General features: G+C 40.0%; 1 protein-coding gene across 1 annotated transcript in view; it reads right to left on the bottom strand.

Moving 5' to 3' along the window:
• Positions 1–15,296, bottom strand: part of MYRIP (myosin VIIA and Rab interacting protein) — a 207,946-nt gene extending 192,650 nt beyond the window's left edge. The window contains exons 1-2 of the mRNA XM_030234365.2: positions 15,226–15,296; positions 1,459–1,608 (exon numbers count right to left, since the gene is read on the bottom strand). Coding sequence (XP_030090225.1) covers positions 1,459–1,568 — 110 coding nt within the window. The 5' untranslated portion in view covers positions 1,569–1,608; positions 15,226–15,296. The remainder of the gene's footprint in view (positions 1–1,458; positions 1,609–15,225) is intronic.
• Positions 15,297–15,620: the final 324 nt, after the last annotated feature.

Genomic DNA, 15,620 nt, shown 5'->3' with positions numbered 1-15,620 from the left:
GCAAAAGGCATAACTTTTCAAGAAGACAAAAGTCATATATACTTGAAATATACCTACCTTCCCAGTGTTTTAGCTGTCTTCTCACACCAGCTTTCTACTTGTGAAATTAAGTGTCATGAAAAACTTCAGTAGCACAATAAAAAAACACAAAGACCAGCAAAAATTTTCTCTATCTAGGCTTTCCAGTCAATTTTCTGTGAGCATGCCTTTCATCCTTGTCCCTCCTCCTCCCACTGTAAATCTATTGTATAGAACAGGCAAGATGCCCCAGCACTTCCCAGATGTGGTATGCTTGCTCCAGTAAGATACAACCAGTCATGGCACAAAAAGCCAGGGAGAGCTCACACACTCACCCTCTTTAAGCTGTTTCTAGAATCTCTTGGCTGTGCTGTGAAACATTACCAGAGCAATCAGAACAACCTATGGTAGAACAAACAGTCAAAAAAAAAAAATTCTGTATGCAATCCTCACACCCTCATGCAGTTTTTTTCTCCCTGGAGCAAGCTTGCACTACCAACCCAAGCAAGAACTTGCACAGCATGCTAAAATTGAAGTACGCCTGTGCTGCAAGACACATTTCTTGCTCCTAATGTTCCAGGTGAGAGAGTTTCAATTGCACAAGGTATATATGCCTGGTTTTCTGTTGAGTTCAGTCATCTTCCTGCTCTGTTGACTTCAGCTTGATACTAAATGAAACAGATGATGCCCGAGATAAAAGTGGCACAGAAAGAGAACGTGCATTTGTCAACCGTAGATAGAGACTTCAGAGCATTCTGAAGGATAATAAATAATTATGTGTTCAAAGAAGGAAATAAAAAAATCAGGCATAATAATTCAAGGAAATATTGTTGAAACTAGAAAGAAAAACACTGCATCTACCAATTCAGGTCTCTATCTGTAGTCCCCTTGTCACATATCAAATTTCCTCGGTGACCTTGCCAACAAATTCCTGTTTTCTTATGGATTATTTCTGTTTGCCATCATTTTGTACACAGACTACTGAAAGCAAATATAAGTTATCTCAATACAATGGATAACACATCCCACTGACTGCTTCGGGGGAAAGAGATGGGTTGAACTTCTTCACTTTCAGATGTCTGCATGTAGACAAAGTTTCTGAATAAAAAGACGGAACTGACTACAGCAGGGAAAAAATTCTCTTAACATAAACTTCTGCTTTTGTTGCAACAAACGCTACTTAGCCTCTACCCAGGAGATATACACAGGTGATTTAGAGACCATTTCTGTGGTTTAATCTAGGATAGACTGAATGCAAAAATTAATTACTACTCAGTAATTGAATTCATGTGGAGGAGTTTGAACATTTCTTGCCTCTGTGACAGGAATGATAATTAATGCAAAGAACACCACAAAAATGCTATGTTCTCTGGTTTCCTTCAAAGCCAGTTTGTAATAATTAAAATACACCAATATTTTTAATCCTGTTTTTATCCTTACCTCAGCCTTTCCTCTTCTTTCTTACGAAGGCTGAAATCTCGCTGAACCACCTGGAGCACATGCTCTGCTTCTTCATCAGTCAAGCCAGAAAGGTCCAGTTTTCTCCCCATTATACACTGGGTCCTGGATATGAAAGACTATCAGGAATATCTGAAACCAGAAAAAGATAAAAAAATAGAAAAATAAATTGAAAGCACTCACAGTTTTCACAAGCCCATGGAGATCACCGGCACAAAAAGAAAGTTGCTACCATAAACATCAGAAAATAAAACATTTGAATCTTTTTGGCTGGACAACACCTTTTACACTGAGTCCAGCCATTAAACCACCACTGCCCAGTCCACCATTAAACCATGTCCCTAAGTGTCACACCTGCACATCTTTTAAATACCTTCAGGAATGGCAACTCAACCACTTCCCTGGGCAACCTGTTCAAATGTTTGACAAACCTTTCAGTGATGGAATTGCTTCTACAATCCCATCTAAACTTCCCTCCTACAACTTGAAGGATTCACTTCAGAATTATTTTGCAGGTTCCACGCACTGAAAGCAACCACCCCCCATTCAAATGTAAATGAAAAAGATAAATTATTTAGAAAAGTAAGAGATGCTGAGGACAAACCTCAGCATTGCTCTCACAAAGGAACATGTTTAACTAATCAGGTTTAGACATTTCTTAAGATTTTATAAAACTGCTTGCAGTGCAATCCCTGCCATTGTGTATGAACAGAGAACATATTCTGCTGTAACGCTCAAAACTGTTTTTTACAGACAACTAAGAAATCAGGAATTATTTTAAAGCACCATTTAAAAAATTAAGCATGTAAATTTTAAATGGATTTCCCCGAGTGACTGAAAAGATTTAGATGTCACTACCTATATTTAGATGTCACCACTATAAGGTTGGAAGAAAAAAAGTAGTAGTTAATATGTGTGAATTGAAGGTACTATAAAGTTTGAACTAGAGCTTGGTCCATTAAGTTTCACTAATGAAATATGTTCTAATTTATTTTCTCATGACTTTTACTCATTTAATTGAATTCTGGTAAATTCAGCTCTCAGTATTAACTTGTGTCATTTGATTTATGCAATTATTTGGGCAATCATAGAGGTGTCCATCTTCATGTTGTATTACAGCTTTAGAAACGTAAGACAGTCTTTACATCTTTGTTATGAGCCTCCAGCAATGTATATAATAACCATGAACACACTAAAGTTCCTACACAGTGTACAAGAGGTAACTATTACTGACTCTTCATCCATGGTGAGTGGCAAGTGGATGAGGTTATGTAAAGCATCTAAGCTGGTTCTGGCTCAAGAAAACCAGACCTCTAAGGAAAACTGTTAAGGCATACAATTAAGTGCTCCAAGTACTACTGCAAGAAGAACCATGGGGGAAAAAAACAGTTTTATTTTCTAAACATTTCTTTTTCTATGCAGATAATGATGTGAGATGTGGTTGGTTGGGTTTAGTTTGGGGGTTTTTTTTAGTTTGCTGGGGTTTCTTTTAGTACGATATTTACCTTCCTACCATCATCTGATTACCATTCTTCAAACAAGAAAAACACACACACACACACAGAAGGAGGGCACTGCTTATTCTTTCTGTTTTAGTTAGGCTATTCATGAAATTTAGATTAAACTCATCTTCAAAAACACAACACTTCAGCAAAACCAAGCTGATGGTATACAAGCTTAGGTGGAATCAAGATGACAAGATCCCTCCAACAAGATACATGCTCACCATACAGCTGAAAAAAAAATCACAATGTTCTGGCTTGACTCTGAATCTACTAATGAAGACGACAATGAGTATTTAATAAAGGCTATAAAAATTTACTTCTAAAAAAAAATTACCCTGATCTGCTTAGAAGAAGAGTGCCAAAGCCAAAGAAACAAAGGACTGTATGTAGTCTTCATTAACCTCACTTGCATGACCAAGAATATATGTTAAAATAAAGACTGGCTAAAACATGGCGAGGAACAAATGGCAAGATGGTTTTTTTTCAATGCCACACTTGCATAAATCTCAAAATTTTCAATGGAGTGCTAAGGTTTTCCTCTGTCCTTTCACCTACAGTTCTTACATCAAAACCTCACTGTGCACTGGCAAGGAAAATAAAAGGGTTTGCTGAGGTAACACTTGGGTTGAAGCTCAAAGACAGAGCATGAAATGCCCTGGGACACATCCTTCCCTTCAGGCATAGGGATATCTGCTCAGCTCTTTCTACAAAAAGCACTTGAGTGCAAAGGCATCTCTACCTTTCTAAAAGCATGGAAGGTTCACTACAGGAGAGCCACATCCATGGGGAAGTAAGATGGGCTTTTCCAAGCAATTTTTTCCTGTATCTACACTTAAAGGGAAAATACAAGATGCACAGTAAAAGGAAATAAAACCTTTTTAAGCAATTCCTGGAGCCAGTAGAGACACCTGCATGCTAGGGCTACAGTCTTCTGAGACATGAGATGATGAAGGTAACTGGAATTTCATCTTTGATCTCCTAGTATCTTAAGCATCAAGTCAACAACTGTAATTAACATTTTTACAACAAGTTCTCCCTTCAGGTCTTCATCAAAACCCTTTTGGAAATTGTTTAAAAAACAATAATGTTTTTCCACAAATGCAAACTGGTCCACCAGTAAAGAAAATTGTCCCTGTGAACAGCTGCCAGTGCTGATTGTGACCATGTATTAGAAAGGGGAAGTTAACCCCTAAATTTGTGAATAAGTGGGCAGCCCCACCACCTCTGATTATCTGAGGTTGGCAAAGATGTAATTTCAAGTGTATATGTTTTAAAATCAGAAGCAATTTTAACTTCAGACTTTCATGTGGTTTCATTCTCTATGGTATTCTCAGTTTGCATTCCAATACTCCATTAACCTCTAAGGAGTGCTGTGTGTTTTCCTAGGAAATAATTTTTCATCACATTACTAAATCACCTCTGATCTGGGAGTATCACAGCAGTTTATAAATATTTATGAACAATTCTCAAATGTCCTTTCTGTGGTAGATCCAGATTATGCATTTTGGAAATACACAATGGCAAGTCCTCTAGAGGAAATGTAACAAGTTACACTTAAAACTACCTTAAAACACACAAAAGAGCTTCTAAGCCTAAAATAACTTCTGGCCTCAATTAAAATAACTTACATGAGGCTGTTCAGATGATTGCCTTCATGAGTACTTCTTTCGTAAATCTCAGACTGAATACAAAATCTAAAATCTCACAGACTTTACAAGGAATAGTATCACTCCCCAGAAAACTTTTGCTCAGCAAATTAAAGCACTGTAACAGAAAAGCCTAGGCTTACAAGACACAACTGGGAACTGTTTGAGTAATACTTTAATCTTCATATTTCTTACAGTCTATTTTAAAATCTAATTAAAACTTCCACATTGAAAACATTTATTGAGTTTAACCTTAAAAACAAAACCAAGCCCCAGCAAAAAGGAAAACAAGCAAATGAAATGTTTTTCAAGAACTGCAAGCAATGCATGGTTTTAACACAGACAAGGGCATCAACACAGGAAACAAGGGCATTTCCTACTCACCCATATGACAGCTAAGCTGTTTGGACTTGGAGTTTCAGCAGATGATTAGTATTAATGGGAGGGTGGGGTGAAAAAAAAAAAGTTTTCTGGGCTAAGTGACAACTAATATTTAAGACAGATTCTCAGCTTGATAAAGAACCACATTATAAAGTTAATTATACAAGTGGTCACACTGAATATTGAACAACCCAGACTTCTTAGTTTTATGCTGTAGCAAAGCAATCAGCACTAGTGAGGCTGCATCTGGAGTCCTGTGTCCAGTTTGGGCTTTCCCAGGACAAGAAAGATACTTATGGCCACAATGATGGTTAAGGGACTGGAGCATCTTTCACAGGCAGTGATGCTGCAAGTATTAGGACAGCTCAGCCTGGAGAAAAGGCTTGGGGGGTATATACAGTGGGTATCTGGAAGAGACGTCTCCAAACATGAAAATCCTACAATTCTTTCAGTTTCTGAGCACATTTTTAATTTTAATCATCAATTAATTAAGATTTCATTGGTTTCCACAACACAGTGTAAGTTTTGCTCTAAAATGCTGTTGACGTGCATTGATGAAATGTAATACCTGAGGAACCAAGACCACTCCTTCAACCAAACTCCTTCAACCCAGTTATTTGCAACTGAAATATTTCATATACAATACCTTTCCCCCACATAGTCTCAGCTTAAGAGACTCACCAAACTCTTCTTCAGAACTGTTCTACTCAGTTTTGCTACTCTACCACTTCAAAAATTTCCAGGTAGAAAATCAAGAAGAAACCTACTAGCAATTATATCTTTGCTTCTGTCACCAACAAGCTCATCTTTCCTTCCTTTAGCAGTCTGTCAGGACCCAAATAATACTGCTCAAGCTTTCTTGTCATTCTTTCCAGAATTCTTTTAGTACTATAAGAAATTTCTCATATAATCTTACTGGTGAACATTTTCCCCTTTTAAATCAGACAAGATAGTTACCTTTCTAAAACAGAGAGGAAGACAAGCACTTTGTCCTCAACAGAGCTCCTTCACCACCCTCGTATTTTAAAAAGTTTAGTTTACTGAATTGTCCAAAAGAAGTTGCCACTTTGTTCATGTGAGGTCATTATGATAATTTTTGAAAGCAAATATCACAAAACTGTGATGTCATACTCTTCATTTGAAAAATAAAAAGTAATAGTGCTCTGAACTATGTCAACACACTTGAATAAAACAGACTTCAGCCATAAGCTAACATTTTAAAAACATCACTTTCCAAAGTAATTTCTACTACAGCTAGCACAACATTAAGTTGGAAATGAGGCATAATTAACACTGGCCACAGATTTGCTAATCTTTTTTAAACTCCAAGAATGTCTAGGAGCTTGAGTAAAAACCACTGTGTATTCTTCTCTTTACACTCATAATGAACAAATGTCTCAAAATAAGAAAAGGGAAAATATACTCATCAGAAAAAAAAGGCCATCTCTTTGATTGAAAAATTATATACAACCTACCTGACTTCAACATGGGACTGACTTGTATCTGGTGTATCACATTTTAAATGAGATGTAAGATAAAGATCTCAAAGACAATGTTATTCTTTGTACCCACACTGATTTTTAACTTTTACTGCGCATAATTCCTGGTCTACAACCAAAGCAAAAAAAATTATCTTACTTTCAGCCTTGGACTAATTTTATGAGAGATTTGCAAGCAGCAAAACAAATGGCTGGCAAGCTCCTGAGCAAAGTTACATTTGTTTCACTGGGGAGGGTGAGGGGTAAAGCAGCAGGTTTTAAAACGTCAAGTTCATTCAGTTCCTTCAGGGAGAAATGTTCCTTATTAATGCAAGTTATTACAATAATTGTATGTACATTTATCTAAAAGATTGCTGGAACATACCATAATGGGTGAAACTGTAAACCTTACAGGTCAAAGGTTAGTACTGCATGGTTTTAAATTGGTTTTAAGCTGTTTAGGAAATAAACAGGAGTTTCACATTCTTCCTCTTGTTTCTATATTTTATGTTATTTTATGTACTGAAGATGAAATAGCAGAATGTTCTGGTGACAGCTGGGATAGAGCTCATTTTCTTCTTAGTAGCTGGCGGGGTTAAACCATAACACAGAATTAAAAATATCAGTGAAGTCACATTCCATTCAAGAAAGAATGGCATCTCTCATATAAGGATAGCACTTTCCTAAAGGCAGAACACAGCACATAAAAGTGTTTCTAAAAAAATGGAACCTGTTTTATTTAAATAGAAAAAAAATTTAGAAAAGACTAAAGGTTGCACTGTAGAACCTAATTTGTCATCTATCTCTGATGGTTCAAAGAAAAGTCATATTAAAAAGAGAATCTGTATAACAACTAATGATCATTTTATACTTATGTATCAGGCCTACAACTAATATACAAGTACAAATTGCACTGAGGATTCAAAATGTGATACAAAATTTAAATTGATGGACCAGAATAATCTTCTCACTGGTAGAACAGAACTAGAGTCAAGTCTTATCAAACAATCCTTGCAGCTGCTAAAGATCATAGCTTATCTGGCATATACTAATTTCACATATTTCATATGCAAGTGGATTTCTAGCTACTGTATATTCTCATTTTACTTTAGTCTCCTTTTCCATTGTTTATGCTGAATTTAGGCAAATCATGTTCAGCTCTATTTTCTCTTTTTAATAGCAACTGTCCTATGGAAGAGTGAGTAAAGATGATGGGTCTGACAATATTCTGACTGTGTGAGACTATCACTCTTCCAGAAATGAAGAAGACAGCTTGGAGAAAAAGACAAAATTGGAGCAGTAATGTGCTGACACACAATTTTATCTTGGATCATTTGCCTCTTCTCCATGTGCCTTCAATCTAAAGCATGAAATTCAGCTCATTACTGTAATGGACTGTCAACCAACTCCAGAGTGAATCATCACAGGCCAGCAAGAAAGCCAGCATATGCACTTAGGGAATGCAACTGATCCCAAACAGTCCAACACAATCAGAAATTTGCACATCTGTAAGCACAAGACTGCAGGGGCTTCCCTTTGAATGCCTAACCAGCAAAGTGGGGCTCAGAGCTTAATTCTACGTGCCCAGACTCCTGCACAGAGAGAGCAGCAGCCACTGAACTGAGTTATACCTCTTTCACCTTTGCATCAAAACACAAGCCAGAACACACCTGGAAAATCAGGCTTCACACTGTACTTGCTAAGCTTGAGCCAGCATGAAGAGAATACAAAACAAAAAGCTCATTTGTACTCCTACCTCTCCCCTCAGCATCAGCTCAAGAGTGAGGACTGCAAAAATGCATTCACCCACTTGTACTGTATTACACATGCCACAACTTTTCCTGAGACACCCGTAGTCCCAGCATTTCACAATCAATGGCCCTCAAATGAGCCACATGGATTGAAGGGAGGTAAAAGAAACAGTGAATACTTCTTGGTTCCTTCAAAGAATTGCAGGGTTTCTCTCTTATTCCAAGAGGCAGACAGAGAAGTGAGCACTCACAAGTGAGCACACATAAATATCAGTTTGTAGTACTGGCACCCAGAAAAACTTAGATGCCATATTAACTCTGGGAAGTCTCAGATTTATCTCCCTCCTTGTTGAGAACAAGTGAGAGGAGCCCTCATCAATGCCTGTAAGTATCTGAAGGTGGGGGGAAAGGTGCCAAGAGGATGTTTCCAGGCTCTTCTAGGTGGTGCCAAACAATATCACAATAGGCAAGGGACAGAGACTGATGCTCAGGAAGTTCCACCTGAACATGAGGAAGAGCTTCTTCAAGCAGGTGACTACACACTAGAACAGGCTGCCCAGACAAGTTGTGCCATCTCCCTCACCAGGAATACTCAAAAACAACCTGATGCAATCCTGTGCCATGCGCTCTAGGATAGCCCCGCTTGAGCAGGGATGTTGGACCAGATAGTCCTTTCCAACTTGACCCATTCTGGATACTACTGTGCAGATCCCTATTTCAGATGCCAACATCCTGTTTTCCTGTGTGACCTGAAGCAATTGAATGATACAGAAGGTTCTCTGCCATACAAGCTGAGGAGCAGCACATGACAAGTATGTGCATCAAAGTTAAATGCCTTCCCCTATACCACAGCAGTCACTATTTGTTAGAACAACTAGCGATAACGTTCAATAAACTAACCAGTACAACAGGTCCACTAAGATAAGTTTTTCAACTCCACAATGCCAAAGCATCACTATTGAGTTAAGTGGTGATAAGGCTTCTCATCTGAGTTATTAATATCTTTATTATGAAAAAAAAAAATGAGAGAAAAGGTGAAGCTTTTGTCTAAAGTCAAACAGCTCTGGAAGCACTACACATTTTGCACCTGTGTTTAATTTTGCATTTCAATAATATAGGCAAAAGAGTTATGATAAATTAAGAAACTAATCATAACTTGAAAGCCATATTGTGATTAAACCATGCAAACTACAAAAGTAAACAATTAAGTGGATTGCTTGACTGCTACTAAAATATCCATAACGTAAAATCCAACCATTATGCAAACATACCACAGGCATACTTAAAATATCCTATACAGTAAAATTGATATTTTTCCCCATAATATCTGTTGCACTAATTGATATCCCTCTTATGAAATACCACCTATGAACATATAATTAAGATTTATCCAAGAACTAAACTTCCACTGAGAGAATCTTCCTGCAGGACTAGAAGGACAAAAGCTCTATTTTTAGAGGTAGGAAAATGCTTCCAACAGCAGTTGCCACAATGAGGCAGTATTCTCTAGTGCTGCCAGATGTGAAAACAAATTTAATACAGTAAATCACTGTTAATTCAAACCACTGACAGGAAACCCCCCTGCAAATTACTGAATTTTATAGATTAGCAAGTAAATTAACAAATTAAAAAGCTAAAATAAATTCCTAAGACTGTGCCTTCCACATTCACTGTGACATCTGCAAAATGCTTCTAACCCTGATTTATCCTCGAAGAAGCAAGAATCATGAGATATACAACAATGAAATGACATGCATAAAGCCACATCTCCCATTTCACTTAGACTTTGTCACGAGCTGCAGTTGGCTGACACACAATGTATGCCCTGTGCACTGTAAAAAGGGTTTCAGTAGCAGGTTGTCTTTGGTTTGTTTGGGTAACTATTTGTCAAGTGGCATAAAACATGAATAAAGTAGAGCCAGAGCTTTAGAAAGCCTCTGAAAACCAAAGGAGCTGGGTTAATCTGCCAGGTGGGGGAGTTAATGGATTCAGTTGTTGACACTGGGACCTACTCCACACTGTGCTTAGAAGACACTGCTTCGGACCAGCGCTCAGCTGATTTTTTTTTATATTGACACTGCACAACATGGAGATAACCTGAGCCTAGACCAATAAACACACACCTGAAGTTCTGGATCATAAATTTATACAAATAAAGAATGTTTATATTCAGGCATAATACATGGTCAGTTACTTTCTGGAGTTCAAAGGCCAACTTCAGTGTCAGGTTTTGACGGCTGCTTCACCAATATTTGGATCCAAACAGGAGCAGTGTCACAGCTCCTTTAGTTTAAGCTACAGAACCAGTTCATCCTCCTACAGGCTCAGGAAATCATCCAGCCAGCACAGACCCCTTTTTGAGTCCTACGGAACTTATTATTTGAACAGCATAATCAAGTTAAGTCACCACCTTTAGGAACTAACTAGGGTTCCTCACTTAATCATGTGTGGAACCCAAGTCCACAGTATTTCCAATGATTTGCCTGTTTTGACCTGTGATACTACCTTGGAGCAGGAATTTGAAACCTTATCATTAAACATTAGAAAAGAAGTGGGAGATGGAATAATCTGGCTTATCCTCCTCTAGAGGTGAACTGCTTTTTTCTCATTTGGGACTCAGTTCCTGGTTTCTCTGCTTGCAGTGATCAACACATAGACGATTTTTTGCCACTTTTAGATCAAGACCAGCTGAGATGGTGAAAAACAAGATCATCTTTTTGAATCCTCCCCAAAGCTCTTTCAATTGTTTTTGAAACCTGATGGTGCTCCAATTCACACACTGTGATTTAACTTGAATCCAAGTCACAGTCTGTCAAACAAATATCAAAGCACTTATGACAGCTTGCTGCAAGCACTGAGATAACTTCCAGAAAGGTACACCAAGCACTCCTGGGGATGATCCCTGAGAGGCAAAAGGATCAGTTCTCGTAAGGGGAAAAAAAAGTAATCCATTTCTTGCAAGATTAACAATAGTTAGAAAAATAGGTGTGCCTCTCAAATTTGAGTTATTTCAGGTCACTGCTAGCTGCATCCCTCTCAACCACACTTAAAATCATACACTGCACATCCACACTGTAGCAATAAATCTTGATGACACAAACCAACACTTTTTTTTTTTTTATTACCCTGGGACACAAAATCCTGTTCATACAGCTCAAAAGGGCCAGAAGAAAACCCCATTAAAAACATCTTCTGTCACACAAATAATGCCTGATAAGCAAAGAAGCTCTTGTATTAGTTTCAGAAGCAATAAAACTCATCGCAAGAGCAGAACAGAAAGTTTATTCCACTAGTTATAAACATATTTTGCTTTAATGAAAGAAAACAACTGATTATGTACTGTCTTCCTCCAAGAGCAGAAAGTTGGTTTCCAACAGCAGAACACCCTATTATTCTGCATGGAGACGGGTGGAGGGTGCTGGGGAAGGGATTGCTTTGTTATTAAAAAACCCAAAGAACCCACGCTGTTGCCTGGCTTCAAGACTCATTAAAGACAGTGGGAATGTCATGAACTTTAACAGCCTTTGAATGAGCCTACACTTCAGATTGCTATCACAAGAAGATACTACATTTCACTTTCTAGAGAAAGTTACCTCTGCACCCTTTAAACAGACTTAATCCAGAAACTATGGCTGCCCCATTTATTCTTCTCCATCAATAAGCAGTACATTTTGCAAAAAACAGTCCAGAAAGAACTTCTTGAAACTGCTACATAGCAGAAGTTGAGCTTGGGTGTTCAGCAAGAGGACAGGATAGAGTTGCCTGCCTGCAAAGTCAATGCCAGCAAAACTCAAGAAAACTACTGAATTGATTACCATGAGCCAATGGGGACAATGCCATTGAAAGTGTCTCACCAAGATTCATCTCCACAGTAGTCAGATCCACCCCAAAGCATGATGTTTTATTTGGAGGTATACTTTGCCTTGAAGAATGTGTATTTCATTTCCTGTGGTAATGCTTTATATCTTAAAACAACCAGCAGATAGTAATAATTCCAGTAATCTGAATACCAAACACCAACATTAGTTTTTCCTTTTCCGATCATCAATGGATCAAAAGGTAAATGAAGCATAAAATAATAAAAAGTAACAAGAGATTTTGTTTCTTTTACTCAGATCAGGAGCTAATTCGTCAGTAAAAAATTGCTACATGAGATGTTTTACCAGTAGAACACTTATTAAAAAGTATTTTTATATATATACACATATATTGCTGTGCTATTGAAATTTAATACATATTGGCTTGGAAATCTGTTGTGTTTCTATTCCCTGAATAATATGCATAAAACCCTGGCAATATGCTGCTATTAGCTTTTGACCAGTCAAGCCATTGCAGTCTTTATACCCTCCTCATCTATGATAAATCTGCTAAGGTGATTCATTAAACTGCTTTCCACTACAGTGTGCTTCATTTATTTATTTTCAGCACACAGGATGCCAAACATAATGTTTATTCACAGAAAATGAAGTTTTAAAAAATAGAGCACTTACTGGTGTATCAGATATGTATGGGATGGTTTCCTCTTCACTTTCTGTAAATCCACAAAATTTCAGACACAGGCATCTTTGACCAATCTCACAGAGAGATGTGCAAAACTAGACCACTGCTTAAAATCTTATCAAATTACACTGTATTTAGCCCTTCTGTAAAATTGCCTGGTTTTATCACAATGGTGAAGTTTCTTTGGTAAATTGAGGAATGTGGTGTGAAGTGAAGCAAAATATAGCATTCATCTGCCTCATCCCTTAAGCCCTAAAACCTTCTTCTGAAAGTAAGCTGCTATAAATCTCTGAGTATAAGAAACTTGGAGTTCTTTTATTCTCTGGCTGTCAGTGGTTCACAGGTAAGTAAGTCAGAAGCCTTTATTATCTCTAAGAATCAATCTAAAAAAAATAACCTACCTGAATCCAAAAGAAAGGTGAATAAAGCATTCCACAGGAAGGCAGCATTAATCTGCTCAAACAATCCAATGGGTTTTGTCAATGAGAAATCCGTCCCTGTGGTTTTCATGGAATTATATTCAGCTAGTTTCTTTCAACTTGTCGAGCTTTCCAAGGGCAAGTTAAGGTGGTTTACACTGCCCAACCATGGTTTCCAGGCTTATAACAATAGGGCATGTTAATGTTGGCAGCAATACAAAGGAGTCGCATTTTCATACCAATTTTATGTTTATGAGCAATAGCGCACTTGGTACATACAGCCTTGCTTCATCATCACCCATGCATGCTTTGGGGATTTTCTTTTTTTCTTCACTTAAATACAAGCCATTCAAGTGTTCTGTTTACTGCAACTATGAAGTGAGAAGGGTGAATTCCTACTGTGTTCCTAGACTTGGGTATGCTCTATGTAGTGCACTCAGATGTATTCATCAGGTTAAACCAACTCAGGAAAATAAATCAAAGTTCTAACTCAGTTTTCTAGATCCAGACAGCAGTGGTTCAGACGAAGACAAAAAGGCACTACCCTGCCTGAAAGGACAATATTGTGTCATTTGAACACGTAGCAGGTCCAAGAGGCAAAACCTGTCACAGGGTGTAGTGCTCTAAGTACATCTCACCCCTGTGAGGGCTACCAGGGTGGAACTGACTTGTGTACATTCTCACCACTGGCTATTAACGTTTCACAGGTATTGAGAGAACTACTCACCCGTTTCTAACTGCAATGTACTAAGTTACCTGACAAACTCCCCAGGAAGGCTACACAAGAGCCAAGGACCTTTTCAGATGCTCAGGCATAAGGCATCAGTAAATATGCTCTGATACAATCTGATACCTGAGCAATGATGAGTAAGGCAGTAGCCTGAGGGGCTACATACAAGATATGTCACCTGCTTTTTGCACAGCTCTGTTCACTTCCTAAAGGTAGAATTAAGCAGCAAACACTACTGTTTGACATTTAACAGCAGGGGCTTAGTCAGTGGTCCCAATGCAGTTAACGGAGAACAGCTATCACCATAAATAAGCAACTGTAAAAACCTGTCCAGTTTAATGACAGGTCCATCAAAATCATAAAGATCTCTGATAATATGAGAACTAGACTAACTATCCTTCCATTCTCTCTATCTAGCCTTCCAGAAAAGGCTTACAAGAGAAATGAATAAAAGCCTTTATTGCTAAAATCTTTGCTGCACCTATTCTAAAAAAATCCTGGCTCCATAAGGAGGCAGCTACCCACATTTTCAGAAATGTAGGAAATGGTAAAATGGTAGGTATGAGACAAAAAAAGCATAATTTGTCAAAATAGATTGCTAGTTACAGTTAATGTCCCCGCAAAAACGCTTGAGGAGCGACACACACGTGCTATAAGGCATTTTGCAATCTAATTCGGTTACGCTTGCCTGAAACATAACACAAATCCCAGCATAACACAGGCTCCGACTTAATTAGATTCCCTAAGAAAAGTCAGTCTGAGCCATATGGTATTTTCCTCAGCAGTTACGATAAACTGACCTTGATACTAGGAAAACGCACGCTGCTTCTGTCTGAGGCATAAATTACAAGCGCAGCGTGGCGGGATGCTCCCATGAAACGGGGACAGCGGCAGCGCCACGCTGAAACCCTCCCCGGGCTCCCGGGGAAGTTGATCAAGAGTAAAACACTCCAATGATAATGATGATGATGATGATGCACTGCAGTGACAGCGCTCGAAGAGCCACGCGGTCAGCAGAACACCACGAAGCTGCTCAGACATCTGTCCGGTAATTAAAGCACAGCCTAATGCCGCGCTGCCGCGGAGGAGCGGCCCGCCTCGCCCCCGGACGCAGCGGAGAGCGGCGGCCACTCGGCCACCGGCCCTGCTCGACACCCGGCCCCGCCCGACCCCTCCCCAGCGTCGCGGGGCCCCCCACGGCCCGAGCCGGGCCGGCCCGACGGGCGCTGCTGCCCCGCACTTCGGCCCTACCGCAGGCCGCCCCACGGCGCGGCCGGCCCCGCGCTGCCGCGGCAGGGGGGACCCAGCCCGCCCCGGCCCCGGCCCCGGCCGTACTCACCCCCGGCCAAGTGCGAGGGCTGCACCACAATGGCAGGCGGGCGGGAAGCGCCTCACTCTGGGGCACGGGTAGAGCCACCGCCGGCGGCTGCGCCCCGTCGCTCATGCACGGCGGGGTCTGCGGCCGCCCCGCGCCGGCCCCCCGCCACCACCTGCGCGGAGCCGCCGGGCACAGGTGCCCCGGTCCCGCTCCGCACCGGCCGGTGCAAGACGAGAGCCGCTGTCTCCCTCTCCTCCTGCTCTGCTGCTGCTGCTACTGCTGCCGCCGCTGCTGCTGCTGCTGTCGCTGTCGCCTTCAGCCCTCCCCGCCCCGCCGGACGCGCCGAGTGCTGCTACGGTGCCGGCGCGGCAGCTCCCGCCGCGCACCGGCACCTGCCCGGGCGCTGCCGCCAATCG

The sequence above is a fragment of the Serinus canaria genome, chromosome 2 (assembly GCF_022539315.1).
Source record: "Serinus canaria isolate serCan28SL12 chromosome 2, serCan2020, whole genome shotgun sequence".
NCBI lineage: Eukaryota > Metazoa > Chordata > Aves > Passeriformes > Fringillidae > Serinus > Serinus canaria.
The sequence above is the reverse complement of the archived record's forward strand: the minus strand, read 5'-3'. Positions and strand labels throughout refer to the sequence as shown.